We start from the raw sequence: 16,746 nt of genomic DNA, 5'->3' as shown, positions 1-16,746 counted from the left end.
TGTTTCAGAAGTACAGATCTGTGATTCATCAGTCTTGTACAATTCACAGCGCTCACCATAGCACAAAGCCCGTTAAATTTGTGTTCAACCATTTTCTGGTTATCTACAGTCTAAGCTTTCTAACCTGTCTGATCATTTTCTCATGGTTAAGATGGGATTGTTACCACACATCTCATAGATTTGTTGAAGAATAACAAGGTATGTAATGTCTTGTAAGTGCTCACCAGCATTCTCCATACCCCCATTCCATAAGTGCGTCATTTGCAAGAGTAGTTAGAAAAAAAAAAAGAAATCTTAGTTGGCTTTATATATGAATTATGTTGTGAATTACACTTGAGGAGGGTAGTAGCTCTTGTGGAGGCATTAAAGAACTTTCTGTTCTTTACTCTTCTGGTTTTTTAAACTTTTTAATGTATTTTATTAATGTTAAATTAGTTGATATCTTACGAAAATTTAAATATTAGGAAGATTAACATTAACGTTTTCTTTGACTAAACATCTCTCAATCTCTACTACTTAGAAAGTAATACATGCACATACACACATACATGTTTTCTGTGGGTTCATATGGTATCCAAATAACTGTATTTTCTACTTTTAAAAATAATGACTTAAGGGATGCCTGGGTGGCTCACATGGTTGGGCGTCTGCCTTCAGCTCAGGTCATGATCCCGGGGTCCTAGGATCGAGCCCTGCATCGGGCTCCCTGCTCAGTAGGGAGCCTGCTTCTTCCTCTCCCTCTGTCTGCCATTCCCCCTGCTTGTGCTCTCTATCTCTCTGACAAATAAATAAATAAAATCTTTAAAAAAATGACTTAAATTTCTTTATTAATATAAAGAAAAATTAGAAAATCTCACCACCCAGATATAGCCACTATTAATATTTAGGTGTGTATCTTACCAGTGTTGACATGCAGTGCCAAAGTGCAGCTCAGTGATCTTTGTGCCAGTCTGGTTTTTTTCATGCATCTGTACTTCTGTTGACTCTCTATGCTATTTATATTTATGTAAGTGAGATCCTTTTATATATGTATACTCATATATGTATATATAGAAGTATAAAATTATATATTAAATATATTACATTAAAATTATATATACCCACGCACAACAGATCTTGAATACTTTCCCTGTCATTAAGAAAATTTAATACTGGGGCGCCTGGGTGGCTCAGTTGGTTAAGCGACTGCCTTCGGCTCAGGTCATGATCCTGGAGTCCTGGGATCGAGTCCCACATCGGGCTCCCTGCTCAGCAGGGAGTCTGCCTCTCCCTCTGACCGTCTTCCCTCTCATGCTCTCTATCTCTCATTCTCTCTCTCAAATAAATAAATAAAATCTTTAAAAAAAATATTTAATACTGCTGATGGTTGTATAGTTCTACATGTGTATCACAAAAACATACTGTATTTATACTTAAGTATGTTTTTCCACAGTTGTAATACTTTTCCCAGAATAAATATCTAGGCTGAATCTGGTAAAGAATTTCTTTTGATACTAATTGTAAAATTGTTTTATGGGAAAGGCTAACAGGGGCACCTGGGTGGCTCAGTCATTGAAGCTGCTGCCTCTTTGGCTCAAGTGATGATTCTGGGGTCCTGGGATCAAGCCCTGGCATCAGTCTCCCTCTCTCCCTGCTTGTGCGCTCTCCTCGCTCATGCATGCTCTCTCTCATAAATAAATAAAATCTTTAAAAAAATTTAAAAAAGACTTACCAGTAATGTCTGCCTCTCTGCAGTTTTGTTGGCTGTACGGAGATTGATTTAAAATAATCTTTGACCATACTATAGGTAAAAAATTGTATGTGTTCTTTTTGTATTTCATTGATTACAAATGAGGTTAATTTTTTTCTTTTCATGTGAATTGCTTGTATATCTCGCTGTTTTTCTGAATGTTTTTTGAAATCATTCTTAGTTGCCAGAAACGATATAAATTGTTCTCATGGCCATCAAATACCATAGGTATTCTCATACTTGTAATAAAATTAGTAGCTTTTTTATTAGCATTATTTCCTTCTCTTTTGTCAGGAATTTCACCATAAAAAATGAGAAGGGAGATTATTAAAACAACTTTATAATTTACATTCCCACTAGAAATGTATGAAAGTGCCTATCCTTATACTGTCAGTCTTTTGGATTGTTGTTGCCAGTCTAATAGGTTAAAAAATGGCTTCTTAATTTTCTTTTAATTTGTATTTCTCCAATAAGTAAATTTCTTTTTCTATAAATTATTTGTATTCATTACTTTTTCTAATTTTCAGGAATTTCTTACATACTAGGGAAATTAACCCCTCATGTGATGTAATGCAGTGCAAATACTTTTCTTGGTTTGTGTTTTTGAAATTGTTCATGATGGTTTGTCAGCTTACTTTAGAGCAACTGGCAAAGTATTAATTAGGATAGGGCCCTTTCACATATTTCTAACAGATAACTGATAATCATTGCTCTTTTAGTACATTTATTAATTGAATTTACTTAAGAGAAATATCCAGTTCATATTTCTGCTCATATTTCCACTCCCAGCCCAGTAGACAACAGTGGTAGTTTTATCAGTCTGGGCCTAGGCAGGAAAACAGCAGCTTTGCTGCCAGATCAGGTGGATCTGTGCATCTTTCTGATAGCTTTCTTCCATCTTTGTTTTCTTGTTTCATACTGTGGTTTCATTGTTTGTAGACACAGAACAAATATTTTCTTACGAATTTTGGATGATGTGCCTGTGTTTGAAAGTAATCTTGAAACACCCCCACCCACACCCCTGCAAACTACACTACTTATGTCCTCTTGAGTTTCGCTTTTCTTTTATAGACTTACCACGTTGCAAAGTACCATCCTTTAGTCACTAATGTTCTGGCAAGATTATGTTGAATTAATTATGTGTCCAAATGAATGTAGTAAGAGAACAGCTAACTAGGAGGAAATTTTATAATAAGTACATATTATCTGGTAGGGGGCACTCTGATAGAGACAAAAATCTTCAGTGGAGATCTGTTTATCTGAGATAGAGGTAGACTTCTGTGGAAATCTTTGTCGTTCTTCACATAAAATATTGCTTGTTAGTTGCCACTCTGTTTTGACCAAAACTTGGACAGATGAGTGACTAATATTTGTAGTTTTCAGGGTTGTTCTAACTTTGCAACCCTTTTGATTTTTGTGAATATATCAGAAGATAAAGGAAGGTGAATCAGATATTAGTTGACCCTTGAATAACATGGGTTTGAACTGTGCAGGTCCACTTATACGCAGATTTTTTTCAATCAATATTGTATAGTAAATGTATTTTCTTTATGATTTTCTTAATAACTTTTTCTCTAGCTTTATTATAAGAATACAGTATAAAACACATATATAAAATATGTGTTACTCAGCTGTCATGTTATCACTAAGGCTTCTGGTCAGTAGTAGGCTATTAGTAGTTAAGTTTCTAGGGAGTCAAAAATTATATGTGGATTTTTGACTGCCTGGAGGTTCAGTGCTCCTAACCCCCACCTTATTCAAGGCACAATGACAATTGTCAGTAAGCGTCCATGTTATTTTGTGACTTTATGTTTATACTCTTACTATTAAAATATATTTTTTGGTTTGTGCTATTTTGATAAGTATACCTTTATAAAATAATAGCTGTAACATTAAGTTTGTTTAGATTTTAAGTGTTACATGTCACAAAGGATTATGATTTCTTTTTTTAATTATTGAAATAATGAAACCCTTGCATGTTCCCTCATAATCAAATTTGGAAAACTAATTTTTATTTGCTCCCTCTTGATTCAGTCTGACTTTTTGATCAGTAAATGAAATTTATTTTCTTTGTAGTAAAGTATTCATCTGTGTGGCATATTGCATAAATCTTGGAAGACTGCAGTAAAGTGGCAATGTCTCGGGAACCCAGCCCACCTCTCCCTGGAGATATGTCTACTGGTCCTATAGCAGAAAGCTGGTGTTATACACAGGTACATGCTGTTAAAAATGCCTTACTCTATGTTATTTACAAATTTTAGAGTATTTTGAAAATATCGTAAAGCATTGTGTTATAATTATGCCAGGTGTTAGAAAAGTGGGTCACAGGATTTTTAACATGTGACAAGTTAAAAGCAAAAGAGTCATCATTGTAAAAGTGGTTTTCTGAATCTCTTAGGTTAAAGTAGTAAAATTTTCCTACATGTGGACCATTAATAACTTCAGTTTTTGTCGAGAGGAAATGGGTGAAGTGTTAAAAAGTTCAACATTCTCATCTAGCCCCAGTGACAAAATGAAATGGTAAGATTTTTGTTTTGAGTTTTTGTTTTTGATATAATCTTCAGCTACTTTATGGTTTTGTTATTGATTCTTAATGGGTTGTATTAGATTTATAATTTCCTAATAGTATTGAGAATTATAAAGAACTGGAGATATTGATAGGAGTGCTATTTGTGATATTTAATGACTAATTTCAGTATTGCTTCTCTCTTTTGAATGTTTTAAGTTTTATATTCCTCCATATGAGCCTATTGTTTTATTTTAGGTGCCTGAGGGTAAATCCAAAGGGATTAGATGATGAAAGTAAAGACTACTTGTCCTTATATTTGCTTTTAGTCAGCTGCCCAAAAAGTGAAGTTCGAGCAAAATTCAAATTTTCCCTTCTAAACGCTAAAAGGGAAGAAACAAAGGCAATGGGTAAGTGATTTGAAGTAAAGAAGTCTCTGAGTAACTACATGTTAACTTATGTACTTTTACCTAAAAAAGGATATATTTTTTCCCCATTGAAATCTGATTAACCTCAAACATGCAGTGTGGCCATTGTTTAATTTTAAATGCTGGTCTCGAGTTATGGTTGTTTTAATAAATCTTAGACTTCATAAGACATGTAAAATTTGTTAAAAATAATATTAAAATTTTACTTTTTCATGTCCTAAAACAATATTTACTTGTCACTTAGAAAAATAGTTGCTTTTAGGGCAAGGTGCCTGGTTCAGTTCCTGGCAAATATAATTGGTGTTCAGGAAATAGTTCTCCCTTGCTGTTTTTCCAGATAATAAAATTTGAGGAACAATGTGAAAAGAGATTGAATGTTCTGGTGTTCTATCACTAGAATTTTTTTGAGCAGTGGACTGAACACTGACCAAAAGGAAATCAGTTTTCCTTAGTCTCAGGGCCTATTAAATTCATTTCAAAGTTTCACATATATAGCCCTCTGAAACCATGTGGCCTAGAGCTTCATAATAGAAGAGCATTGTAGGAAATGTACAGTGTGCATAGTAGGAAAATATGTCATAAATTACCACATTAAATTTTAAGTGATTTCCAGAAGTGAATCACAGAATCAAGTAACGTCATTATAAAAAAAAAAAAACTTCCTCCAGATAAAGTTTTAAATAATTACTTTTATTGCCTAAGTAGTACATTGTTTTATATATATTTTCCTCATGTCTGACATTTATGGTAGTGGAGTGTCTTGGTTTAGACTGCTGTAACAAAGTACCATAGACCGGATTGCTTATAAACAACAGACATTGGCTTCTCACAGATCTGAAGGCAGAAAGTCCAAGATTAGAGTGCCAGCATGGTCGAGTTCTGGTGAAGGCCTTCTTCTGGGTTGTAGACTGCTGACTTCTCACTGTCTTCACATAGCTGATTGAGCTCTAGGGAGCTTTGTGGAGGTCTCCACCCTCATGAACTCATCTAGTTCCAATCACTGACCTCTTAATACCATCCTTTTGGGGGATATGATCTCAACAAAAGAATTTTGGGGAGATACAAACATTCAGTCCATAATGTGGAATCTTTCAATTAGGTTTATTGCTGGTTTTTCACCTCCAGTTAATACTTTGTATAACAGATTGTAAATACTTTCTGTTGAGGATCTTGTTTATTTTATAATACGCAGTTCTACAGTATGCTAGGCATTTGAAACATTTGCTTCAGACTTTATTGTTTTTTATAAATGATACTAAAATCATCTTTTAGACTTCATGAAAGTTGTTTCTAGGGGTGAGGGGATTATGTCCAAAGGTCTAGGAGTGATAAGAGACTTTAGTGTTTTTTGTTTTGTTTGTTTTACCAATTGATGGATTTTTCTCTAGTTCATTAAAACTTAAATTAGTGGGATAGATGCCCCAGGAAAGTTAAAGAATGCCTTGGAGATTTTGAGCATCCATTTTTAGAGGGAGAAGCAAGAAATGAGGGGTATGTTTCTAATCAGATTTTGATGAGGAGGAATATGCATATGCCAATGTATTTTGTTCCTCCTTCATTATTCAAGGGCCTGCATTGTTAGAGAGATCTCTTCCTTCTCCAGGAGATTTGATACGGCTTTTCTTCTACTTAGAGATCCAGAAATCTGAAAGTGAGCTCATTGATGGTGGCCAAAATTTGAATACTGCTGTGAAACAATCTTGTCCTATGTGATGTAACTTTTAAGACATTTCATTTATGAATACATATATCTATAATTCTTATAACGGATGTATTGGCCAAGTTTTATTTTTGCATATTCATTTAACTGTGTTATCAATTAGATGATTTTTTTTATTTAAACTTCTATTCTGTTTTCCACCAGAAAGCCAAAGAGCATATCGATTTGTACAAGGGAAAGACTGGGGTTTTAAAAAATTCATTCGAAGGGACTTTTTGCTTGATGAAGCTAATGGTCTTTTACCAGACGACAAGCTTACATTATTTTGTGAGGTGGGTATATTTTTTATTTTGAGGAACTCCGAAGTTATATTTCATGGTAAAGCAAAAATATAAAGTAGAACAATATTGGGCATACTTTATTTTAATTGGGTATATTTTTAAAATTCAGTAATTGGTATAATTGATAAGGTTTCATTTGTAAATGTTTTTACCAGTAAGACTAGATTGTTTTAGAAATCAATGTAGTAAGTAGCCCATCCTGAAAAATATGTCATGTCTATAGTTGTAAATTATATATGGTAGTTATACTATCAAATACTAAATTCTTCTTCCTCCTAGGAAGACTATAGATGTGTATATCTTTATATGAAAATTTGTAAGTATCTTCTTCATTCTGAATAATTGTAACATAGATGTTCATTATTTTTTGTCATATTCAGGTTGACCATATTAAACATGATTAGTATTGTATCAGTTTGAATACATACATAATGAAAGTTCCTGAAGAGATTGGGAAGCTTTTTGTTTATTCAGACAGTTGGATTCATTTAATTAAATAGATGTTAGCATTATATGAAATAGCATCCTAAATGTTTAAGATTTGCCCATGTCTGTTCACAAACTTGTGAGGTATATTTATTTGTATAAAATGTCATATTTTAATAGTAACCAGCATAGCCCCTGTAATAATTTACACTTATGATTTGTCTTAATTTGAGCCTAGAATTTGCTTTTGTCATTGTCATCATTACATAGTTTTATCTATACAAATAGTTGAGATTCCTCTTTGGGGTGAATTCAAGGATTATATTATGTTACCAATACAGTTTATAAGAATATACATCAGTAACATAGTTTCATCAAAATGTTTAAGGTAGTTGATAATTTTCATAGGAAAACAAATTGAAAGTTTATGATCAAGTAAACTCAATGTTAAATATATTTTAGTAAGCCATTATAGACCAGTGAGTGTCTTGGAAGCATGGTAACTTACCTTAACTGCTACTAAATTAGCTTTAATCTCTTTGTAGAAAATATGTAGAATTTCTTGGCAACATTATAAACTAATTGTATGTTTTTATGCTGTCAGAAAAATAATTGAAATGTGGCTCTAGAGACTACATAATGCAAATATAGTGCATCTTATTTTCACTTAGACAAGTTAAATGAACTGTAGGATGAATTTATGAATATAATTATTTGGTTGGTAAAGCACATACCACAAGTGTCTTCAGCAGAGTTTATCATTAAATAATTTGTAAAACAAATACTAAAACATTTGTTGCCAATAGACATATATTCAGAGTAGTATTTTAAATAAATACAGGTATTATTTAAAAATTTTAACATCCTTAATGTAGATTCTTCCAGAATTTTAGCAGTTATCTTAAATTCCAACATGTTAATTTTTTTAAATCATATAATCTTTGAATTTAAAGGACCTTAAAAAGCTATGTAATCCAGTTTCAAAAATTTACTGCAGTTAAGTCTTTATGTAAATAAACTAAGAAAATATATTTTTTTTTAGAATTAAAATCGTGTTTACAGATATTTTCCTAAGCATATTATATTGGAACCTAGTCAACCAAGAAATTCAGAATGAAGGCTGAAATTAAGATCTTTTTTCAATATATACTTTTGAAGTATGTTTTTTTATCCACATGCTAGTGACCTCCTAAAAATATAACCCACCATGACTTACATTTTAAGTTGGCATTGATCAGATTCAGTTTTGGATACGTGTAATATGTACCTTTTTACTGATGTAGAGACTTATACCCTGGGCGCACTGTATTTAGCATCAGTGGGCAAAAAGTACTTTGAACAAACATTCCTCATGCCCTCCACCATTTCTTCTATACCTCTCATTGATGCCCTTCCTTCTACAGCACCTCCAGCACTGCTTGCAGAAGAGGAGGAAGCATTGCACTGCCCTACCTAAAGAACTGCCTCCTCCCCCTCCCCTGCAAGTGGTGCTGTAGACAGGTAAGGCAGTTGGGTGCTACCCTTTTTCTGCAAGACCTAACTTCATCTTGCAAGTTCCACTATGAATCAAGTAGCCAGAGGTAGATATTTCTAGGAGTGTAAAGAGCTCTGCCCCTTCTCTCCCTCCCAAAGTGATGCAGAAGACAGGATGAGGAATACATTTGAAAAATAGAAAACTGTTTAGATTAGTTCATCTTTTTAAATCCAGTAGATTTTTAGTCTCATAGTCTGTAGACCCATACTATTCCATGCTTGCAGAAGATTATGCATATACAGATAGAATATATGTTATGTATTGAGTTTTTCATAAAGTTAATTCATCTAGAAGGATAAACCGTTTTTCCCATCCTATTTTTTTGTTGCTAAGATATCACTTCTGTTTTAAAATACTTGTGATAATGGATGGAAGTTAGGTTTTATTCTTTAAAAAGCCCTTTTATGGCAAAATGAAAAGTTGACAGCCCTGTTTCTGTCACCCAAATTTTTAGGAAGGATGCCTATCTAGGACAGTCAAAAAGTCTAAGATCCACTATTTTAAAGGTGTGAAATTGGACCATGGAAAGTTTCTGACTGTGGAGCCACTGTGACGGATGGTTAGGTAGTTGATCAAGAGTGGCAAAATTTGTACTATGATGAACCGTTATAAATTCCTAGTTTTTAAAACAGTTTGGAGAATTGAGATTTTTTTAAAACTGGAAACAGTAGTCACCTCAGTTCACACTATGGGAGACCCAGATTTCTAGGGTAGTCACAGTTGACTAGAATTTAGTCTAAATTATATTCTCACGATTAAGCTAAAACCAGATTTGAAGAAGAGTTTTCAAATGTGTTTGAGGTTTTGTTTTACAGCATTTGTCAATTTTGAATATTGTAACTTTGCCTTTTTATTTTGAAAGAACAACAATTTAACCATAGGAAAGAATCTCAGACTTTTTTCTGAATTTTTTACTCTAGGTTCCATTCAGTAAGAATGTTCATTACCTGTATTTGAATATGTGCTAGAGAAAACTAAAATGTTACCAGTTTCTTAAATATAGGTATCCAGAAAATAATCAGATTTTGTTCTGTATTAATTGTTAATTAGATCATTAATTTTTGCTGCATAAATAGTCCCTTGAATATACCTTGAAGTATGAAATGTTAATTAAGTCTTAGTTAAAATTTGTGGTCACCATGATAATACTATGTAGATGTATGTTAATAATACAATTTCTTCTGAATTATGATTACATATACAAAATAAAAATATAATATCATCAGTAGCTATGCCTGATAAAAATGGCTTTATTTTTTGATCATTTTATTTCTTCTGTCATCTGATTTTGGCCAAATGTTTATGTTTAATGTATTATTTTGTGTTACAATAATAGATAATAAATAGAATTTAAAAAATCCTTTCCTAAAATTATGTTATCACATTTTTATGACTTGACTGCATACTTTATGCAAGTAATTGAACTGATCCACTTCCTAGTGTCTAGAAATTTTTAAGACCAGTGCTTGATAGGAAGAAATAAATATTGTCTATATGATAAAAAAGTGATCTCTAACTAAATCCTGAGTATCAACACCAGCATTTTTAAAGTATCATTAAGTTATAATGGGTAGCGTAACAGGGTAATCAGGTAAGGATTAGTGAAGTTTTTCTTTTTTGTAGTCATTTTAGAAACAATTTGGATAATTAAAAAATTAGTAGAATAGAGAACCTTTATTGCTGGATTTTATTTATTTATTTATTTATGTACACAATGTCTTGGCTTCTATATGTAGAAAATTATCTCACAGTATTGTTGCAATAAATCCTTTTTGAACCATAGTTGCATTAAAGTAGTACTAATGTTTTTAAAAGATATCCAGAGAAGTATTTGTGTAGTACAAAGAATGGTTTAAAAAAAAAGAATCTGAGTTATAGTCTCTAGTCTTCCTTTGATACTGATTGCCAGTGTGATTGACACATTAGTTACCTTTTTTGATCTTCCTTTGAAATCTTTCTATAAAATAAGGTGATTGGATTAGATGATTTCTATGATATATATGATGCCAAATACTTAATAATGCAAGTTGAAAAAACAAAATGGCTAATAAAAATATCCTCAGAAAAATAAAGTTTTTCTTTAGAAGTATCCATTTATTCCCATGTGATACATGTTTATATACATCAGGATGAAGGAGAACTTCCTGAGATTTAATATTCTTGAGATGTTTTATACTGGACCATTATTATACATTCTGTGTTAGCTAACAAATGACCACAAAACTTAGAAGCTTAAAACAGTAGATAACTAACACATAGTACTAATGCACTAATGGTTCATTTACTCTGAAATATTTGTTGTTTTTTTTTTTTAAATATTTGCTTTAATAATTGAGTAGTATTTTCTTCAACTTATTAAATGTAATATGAAATTTCTAATATTAGTAACATACTTCTTCTTAAAAGTGGTGCTTAAGACTCAATCGTGTTTTAAGATTTTATTCAGTATATAGTCCTCTTTAATGAGAGAAAATCCATATTATATTGAAATCTTTATAAAAGCATTGTTTTAATCATACTTTTATTATTTCATAGATAAACAAAAAGTCTACAAATTGAACTAAATTGTATTATTACTGTTGATTATTATAAAAGATTTCCATGAATTTTAATGAGTACGATTGGTTTTGTGGGAATTCTTACACTTTACAACTTAAATCAATATTACTAGATATTTAAATAAATTTTACTAGTGTCAAAACATGTAGAGATCACACCTACAATACTTCCCAAATTACATATCATAGACTGTAATTTTATAACCTTTTTTAATACTATAAAAAGTCCTTATGAGTGTGATACCATGTTTATTACATGTGTAATAATTTTTAAATGTTGATAGGTCTTTGCTGTAAGTGAGAATAAAAATTAAAGGAATTTCTTCCTTCACCTCACAAAAATGTCTCCTGCTTCAGTTTGACATCATCTTATGACTTATTTTCCTGAGAAATAGTTTTTGTGATTACTTTAATAACCAAGCATTCCAACCAATCGATAAGCCATTTATTTACATAAAATGTCACTTGAAAATCAATATTTTCTATATTCTCTCCTTTAAATTATATCCTTAAATTTAGTTTCCAGTATTAACATTTTTGATCAGGAGTACTTTGAATTGTCCAAATGATTTTAATGATAAGAAATTTAAGTATATACTTAATAACTACTGATACTAATTTGTAAAAATGTTTTTCTTGCTGTCCCTTTTTTATTAGGTGAGTGTGGTCCAAGATTCAGTAAATATATCAGGACATACTAATACAAATACTTTGAAGGTGCCTGAATGTCGACTAGCAGAAGATTTAGGTAATCTCTGGGAAAACACAAGATTTACAGATTGCAGTTTTTTTGTGAGAGGACAAGAATTTAAAGCTCATAAATCTGTACTTGCAGGTACTTTCAACTTTTGGGTAATATTGTACATTTTTCCCATAAATCTATGCATTAAATAATGATGCGTAATCTTATTACAGCTCGATCCCCAGTTTTTAATGCAATGTTTGAACACGAAATGGAAGAAAGCAAAAAGGTAAACATGGTTTAAAGGCTAATATTTAATTTGTGCTAATGTAGAATAGTGAAATGTATATTTTGAAAGTAATGGTGCATGTTACATTATGCATTATGCATTGTTACATTATGTTTTTAGAAACAGAAGGATAGGAAAAAAATGTGTTCTGTAGTAGAACAATAGATGTAGCCTAATGTGGGTGAATATTCCAAATAATAGATGTTTTGTTGTCCATCTGGTGGCAAACTAAGTGGGTAGTTTTTATCCAGAAGAGTGGTTCTGGTCCATAGCTACTTGAGAGTTTCCTGGTTAAGATGTTTATTCCTCTTTTCTAGACTATGCATTGATTTTGGAATTCTGCATTCTTTTTACCACTAAAATAAGATATTTATTAGATGTTTAAAAAACGATATAAATTACATCAATGTTGTTATATATTTAATCAATATATTATATCTTTGGTTTTCCCAAATGTTTCTCCTTCACCTGTCAAATTGAAATGTAGTCAGATTAAAGATCAGAGATTGATTCTTTGCTGGTTGCATTACATGTGAGCCTTCATGCTCTAACTGGGTAACTCCAAAGTTTATTTATGTGGCTCTCCTTCATTCTTTCTGTAGAACTAAAGGCTGCAGCAAATAGCTGCTTTCTTTCCTTGGGTTGTTGTTCTGCCAGGTACTATGATTAGCCTTCTGATCACTTCCACATGAGGAGACATGAATAATGTCAAATGTTATTGTCAGCAAAGGGTCAGAAAAGTTTGGTATTGTTTAGTGTTAGATGTTTAAGCTTCATTGATCCCGAGAGAAACCAAATACGAAGTTGTAGGAGTAAAAAAGGAATTACTACTCATTGGACTCAAGTGTGTTTTGAGCAAAGAGGTAATTTGCCAGTAGATAGTATGACATGTCATTTTTGCAAAAGGAGAGTTCCAAGGTAGTGGGCTATGGAATTACTTGACATACCTGACCCAACTTTTGCTTAAAGCTGGGAATAGTACCATTGGTTGTGGGGTCTTAGGCATTGTACTATGACCTTGGAATTCAACAAAGAAAATGTTAATAGCTGTCTTCTTCTAAGATGGAGGTTAAGAACTGAATACGTGTATTTTGTTTGGCCTAAAGGCTTTCGTTTGTTTTTGTTTTACTCTTTATAATTGAGAAGTTGAGGTTTTATATACCTACATGGTAGTGCTTGACTGGGTATACTTGTCCTGTTAGACTTGCCTGCTTCATTTTGCCTGCTTAGCTTACTGAAGATTTACTTACCTCCATTTTAAAGTAGAGTTTAAAATAGAGCACTTGGGTGCAGATTTAGTTAAATTATTATCCAAGTTTCACTTTGGTTCATTTGTGCATGTGTATGTTCTTTGAGTATAACTTTTTTCTGTTGTTTTCAATATCAGAATCGAGTGGAAATAAATGATGTAGACCCTGAGGTTTTTAAAGAAATGATGAGATTCATTTACACAGGAAAAGCACCAAACCTTGACAAAATGGCTGACAACTTGTTGGCAGCTGCAGACAAAGTAAGTAATTAGGTCTTAAAAAGCTGAAAAATTTCCTCAAGCTTATTGTATCTAGAAAGCTGTCATCAAATGAAAACCCCAAATAACTTAAAATATTGAAGAATTAATTTGTACTATTTATAGATGGCTCTTGAGCTTATTATGAAATAGCATACAGTGAAGATATGGAAATGAGATTTAATCAATAAGGCATAAAAATATCTGGAACTAGTTAGAACATATAAAATAAAATAATAAAATAAAAAAGAAGAAAATATTGGATTTTTTTCTAACTTAATTCCCTGTATTCAGAGATTTATTTTTTAACAAGATAGCATAGAAAAGAGAAAAAATTGTTAATTTTATGATGTTCTTTTATAACGGTGATTTCTTTTTTAAAAAAAATGCATGTATTTATTTGAGAGAGAGAGAGCACACGCACCCATGAACGGGGGTGGGGAAGGGGCAGAGAGAGGGGGAGAAACAGACTCCCCGCTGAGCAGGGAGCCCAACATGAGGCTTGATCCCAGGACCCTGAGATCATGACCTGAGCTGAAGTCAGATGCCCAAACAATTGAGCCACCCAGGTGCCCCTATAATGGTGATTTCTTAAAGTTTGAGAAACAACGCAAAAATACCAGAAAATCTCAAAGCCAGTAGTTCTCAATCCTGTAAGCATATTTGGAGGCTTTTCTGAAAAGTATTGATGTTCATGCCACTTAGGTCCATGCATATAATATGTAAGTTTATGCATATGCCTATGTGTGTGAATATGTGCATGTATATATACATATATATACATACACAACACACATACTACACACAGAGAGGGAAAGAGAGTGTGATATTGTACTTTTTTTAAAGATTTTATTTATTTGACAGCACAAACTGGGGGAACGGCAGAGGGAGAGGGAGAAGCAGGCTCCCTGCTGAACAGGGAGCCCAATGTGGGACTCGATCCCAGGACCCTGGGATCATGACCCAAGCTGAAGGCAGACGTTTAACCAACTAAGCCACCCAGGCACCCCAATATTGTACTTGTTTTGTAAAATATTACCAGTGGGGCCATTACCAGGCCAAGTGTATATAGAATCTGTTTTTTTTTCCCACCAAGTTGTTATTTAAATTCCGATTAGTTAGCATACAGTGTAATATTAGTTTCAGGTGTACAGTATAACGATTCAACAATTCCATACATCACCTGGTGCTCATCACAAGTGCCCTCCTTTATTCCCATCACCTATTTAACCCATCCCCCCACCCACTTCCCTTCTGGTAGCCATCAGTTTGTTCTGATTTGCCTCTGTTTTTTTTCCTCTTTGTTCATTTGTTTTCTTTCTTAAATGCACATATAAGTGAAATCATATGGTATTTGTCTTTTTCACTTAACATAGTATTCTCTAGCCCCATCCGTTGTCATTGCAAATGGCAAGATTTCATTCTTTTTTTGGCTGAGTAAAATTCCATTCTCTCTCTCTTTCTATTTTATATATCTATATATATCTATATATATAATATCAATCACAACTTCATTACCCATTCATCCGTCGATGGACACTTGGGCTATTTTCTTAATTTGACTATTATAGATAATGCTGCTATAAACATCAAGGTGCATATATCCCTTTGAGTCAGTATTTTTGTATTTTCTATTTTTAACTTTTTGAGGGGATTCCATACTGTTTGCCAAAGTGGCTGCACCGGTTTGTATTCCCACCAGCAGTGTAAGAGGGTTCCCCCTTCTCCACATCCTCACCAACGCCTCTTGTTTCTTATGTTGTTGATTTTAGCTATTCTGACAGATGTGAGGTGGTATCTCATTGTAGTTTTGATTTGCATTTCCCTGATGATCAGTGATGTTGAACATCTTTTCATGTGTCTGTTGGCCATCCGTATGTCATCTTTGGGAAAATGTCTGTTCATGACTTTTACCCATTTTTATTGGATTATTTGGTTTTGGGATGTTGAGTTTTATAAGTTCTTCATATATTTTGGATTTTAACCCCTTACTGGATATATCATTTGCAGGTATCTTTTCCCATTCTGTAGGTTACCTTTAGTTTTGTGGATTATTTCATTTGCTGTGCAGAAGCTTTTTATTTTGATGAAGTCCCAATGCTTTTGCTTTTGTTTCCCTTGTGTTAGGAGACATATGCAGAAGGAAGTTGCTACGATCGATGTCAAAGAGGTTACTGCCTGTGTTCTCTTCTAGGATTTTTGTGGTTTCAGATCTTACATTTAGGTCTTTCATTTTGAATTTATTTTTGTGTATGGTATAAGTAAGTGGTCCAGTTTCATTCTTTTGCATGTTGCTGTCAAGTTTTCCCAGCACCGTTTGTTGAAGAGGCAGTCTTTTTCCCATTGGATATTCTTTCCTGCTTTGTTGAAGATTAATTGACATATAGTTCTATGTTCATTTCTGGGTTTCTATTCTGTTCCATTGATCTATGTGTCTGTTTTTGTGCCAGTACCATACTGCTTTGATTATTACAGCTTTGTAATACAACTTGAAGTCCAGAATTTTGATGCCTCCAGCTTTGCTTTTCTGTTCCAAGATTGCTTTGGCTGTTCAGGGTCTTTTGTAGTTCTATATAAGTTTTATGATTGATTGTTCTAGCTCTGTGAAAAATTCTGTTGATATTTTGATAGGGATTGCATTAAATGTGTAGATTGCTTTGGGTAATATGACATTTTAACAATATTTGTTCTTCCAATCCATGAGCATGGAATGTATTTCCATTTCTTTGTGTCATCTTAATTTTTTTCATTAGTGTTTTATATTCTTCAGAGTACAGGTCTTCACCTCTTTGATTAGGTTTCTTCCTAAGTATCTTATCGTTTTTGGTGCAGTTGTAAATGACATTGATTCTTTAATTTCTCTTCCTGCTGCTTCATTATTCGTATATAGAAATGCAACAGATTATACGATGATTTTGTATCCTGAGACTTTACTGAATTCATGCATCAGTTCTAGCAGTTTCTTGGAGTCATGTCTTCTTCAAATAGGGAAAGTTTGACTTCTTCCTTGCCGATTTGGATGCCTTTTATTTTTTTGTTGTTGTCTCATTGCCATGGCTGGAACTTCCAGTACTATGTTGGTGAGA

The 16,746-nt window shown here is 32.8% G+C and overlaps 1 protein-coding gene across 2 annotated transcripts in view; it reads left to right on the top strand.

The window, feature by feature from the left end:
* The window catches only part of SPOPL (speckle type BTB/POZ protein like), a 61,732-nt gene that overhangs the window by 29,802 nt on the left and 15,184 nt on the right, over positions 1–16,746 (top strand). For both annotated transcript variants that reach the window (XM_073884467.1, XM_025856634.2), the window contains 7 exons: positions 3,806–3,942; positions 4,128–4,249; positions 4,494–4,645; positions 6,528–6,655; positions 11,840–12,017; positions 12,098–12,153; positions 13,541–13,663. In XM_073884467.1, coding sequence (XP_073740568.1) covers positions 3,865–3,942; positions 4,128–4,249; positions 4,494–4,645; positions 6,528–6,655; positions 11,840–12,017; positions 12,098–12,153; positions 13,541–13,663 — 837 coding nt within the window. In that variant the 5' untranslated portion in view covers positions 3,806–3,864. The remainder of the gene's footprint in view (positions 1–3,805; positions 3,943–4,127; positions 4,250–4,493; positions 4,646–6,527; positions 6,656–11,839; positions 12,018–12,097; positions 12,154–13,540; positions 13,664–16,746) is intronic.

Source organism: Callorhinus ursinus, unplaced genomic scaffold (genome assembly GCF_003265705.2).
Source record: "Callorhinus ursinus isolate GAN/ISIS: 27379988/994484 unplaced genomic scaffold, GSC_fseal_2.0 scaffold2, whole genome shotgun sequence".
NCBI classification, from domain to species: domain Eukaryota; kingdom Metazoa; phylum Chordata; class Mammalia; order Carnivora; family Otariidae; genus Callorhinus; species Callorhinus ursinus.
This window is presented reverse-complemented; position numbering and strand designations above follow the sequence as displayed.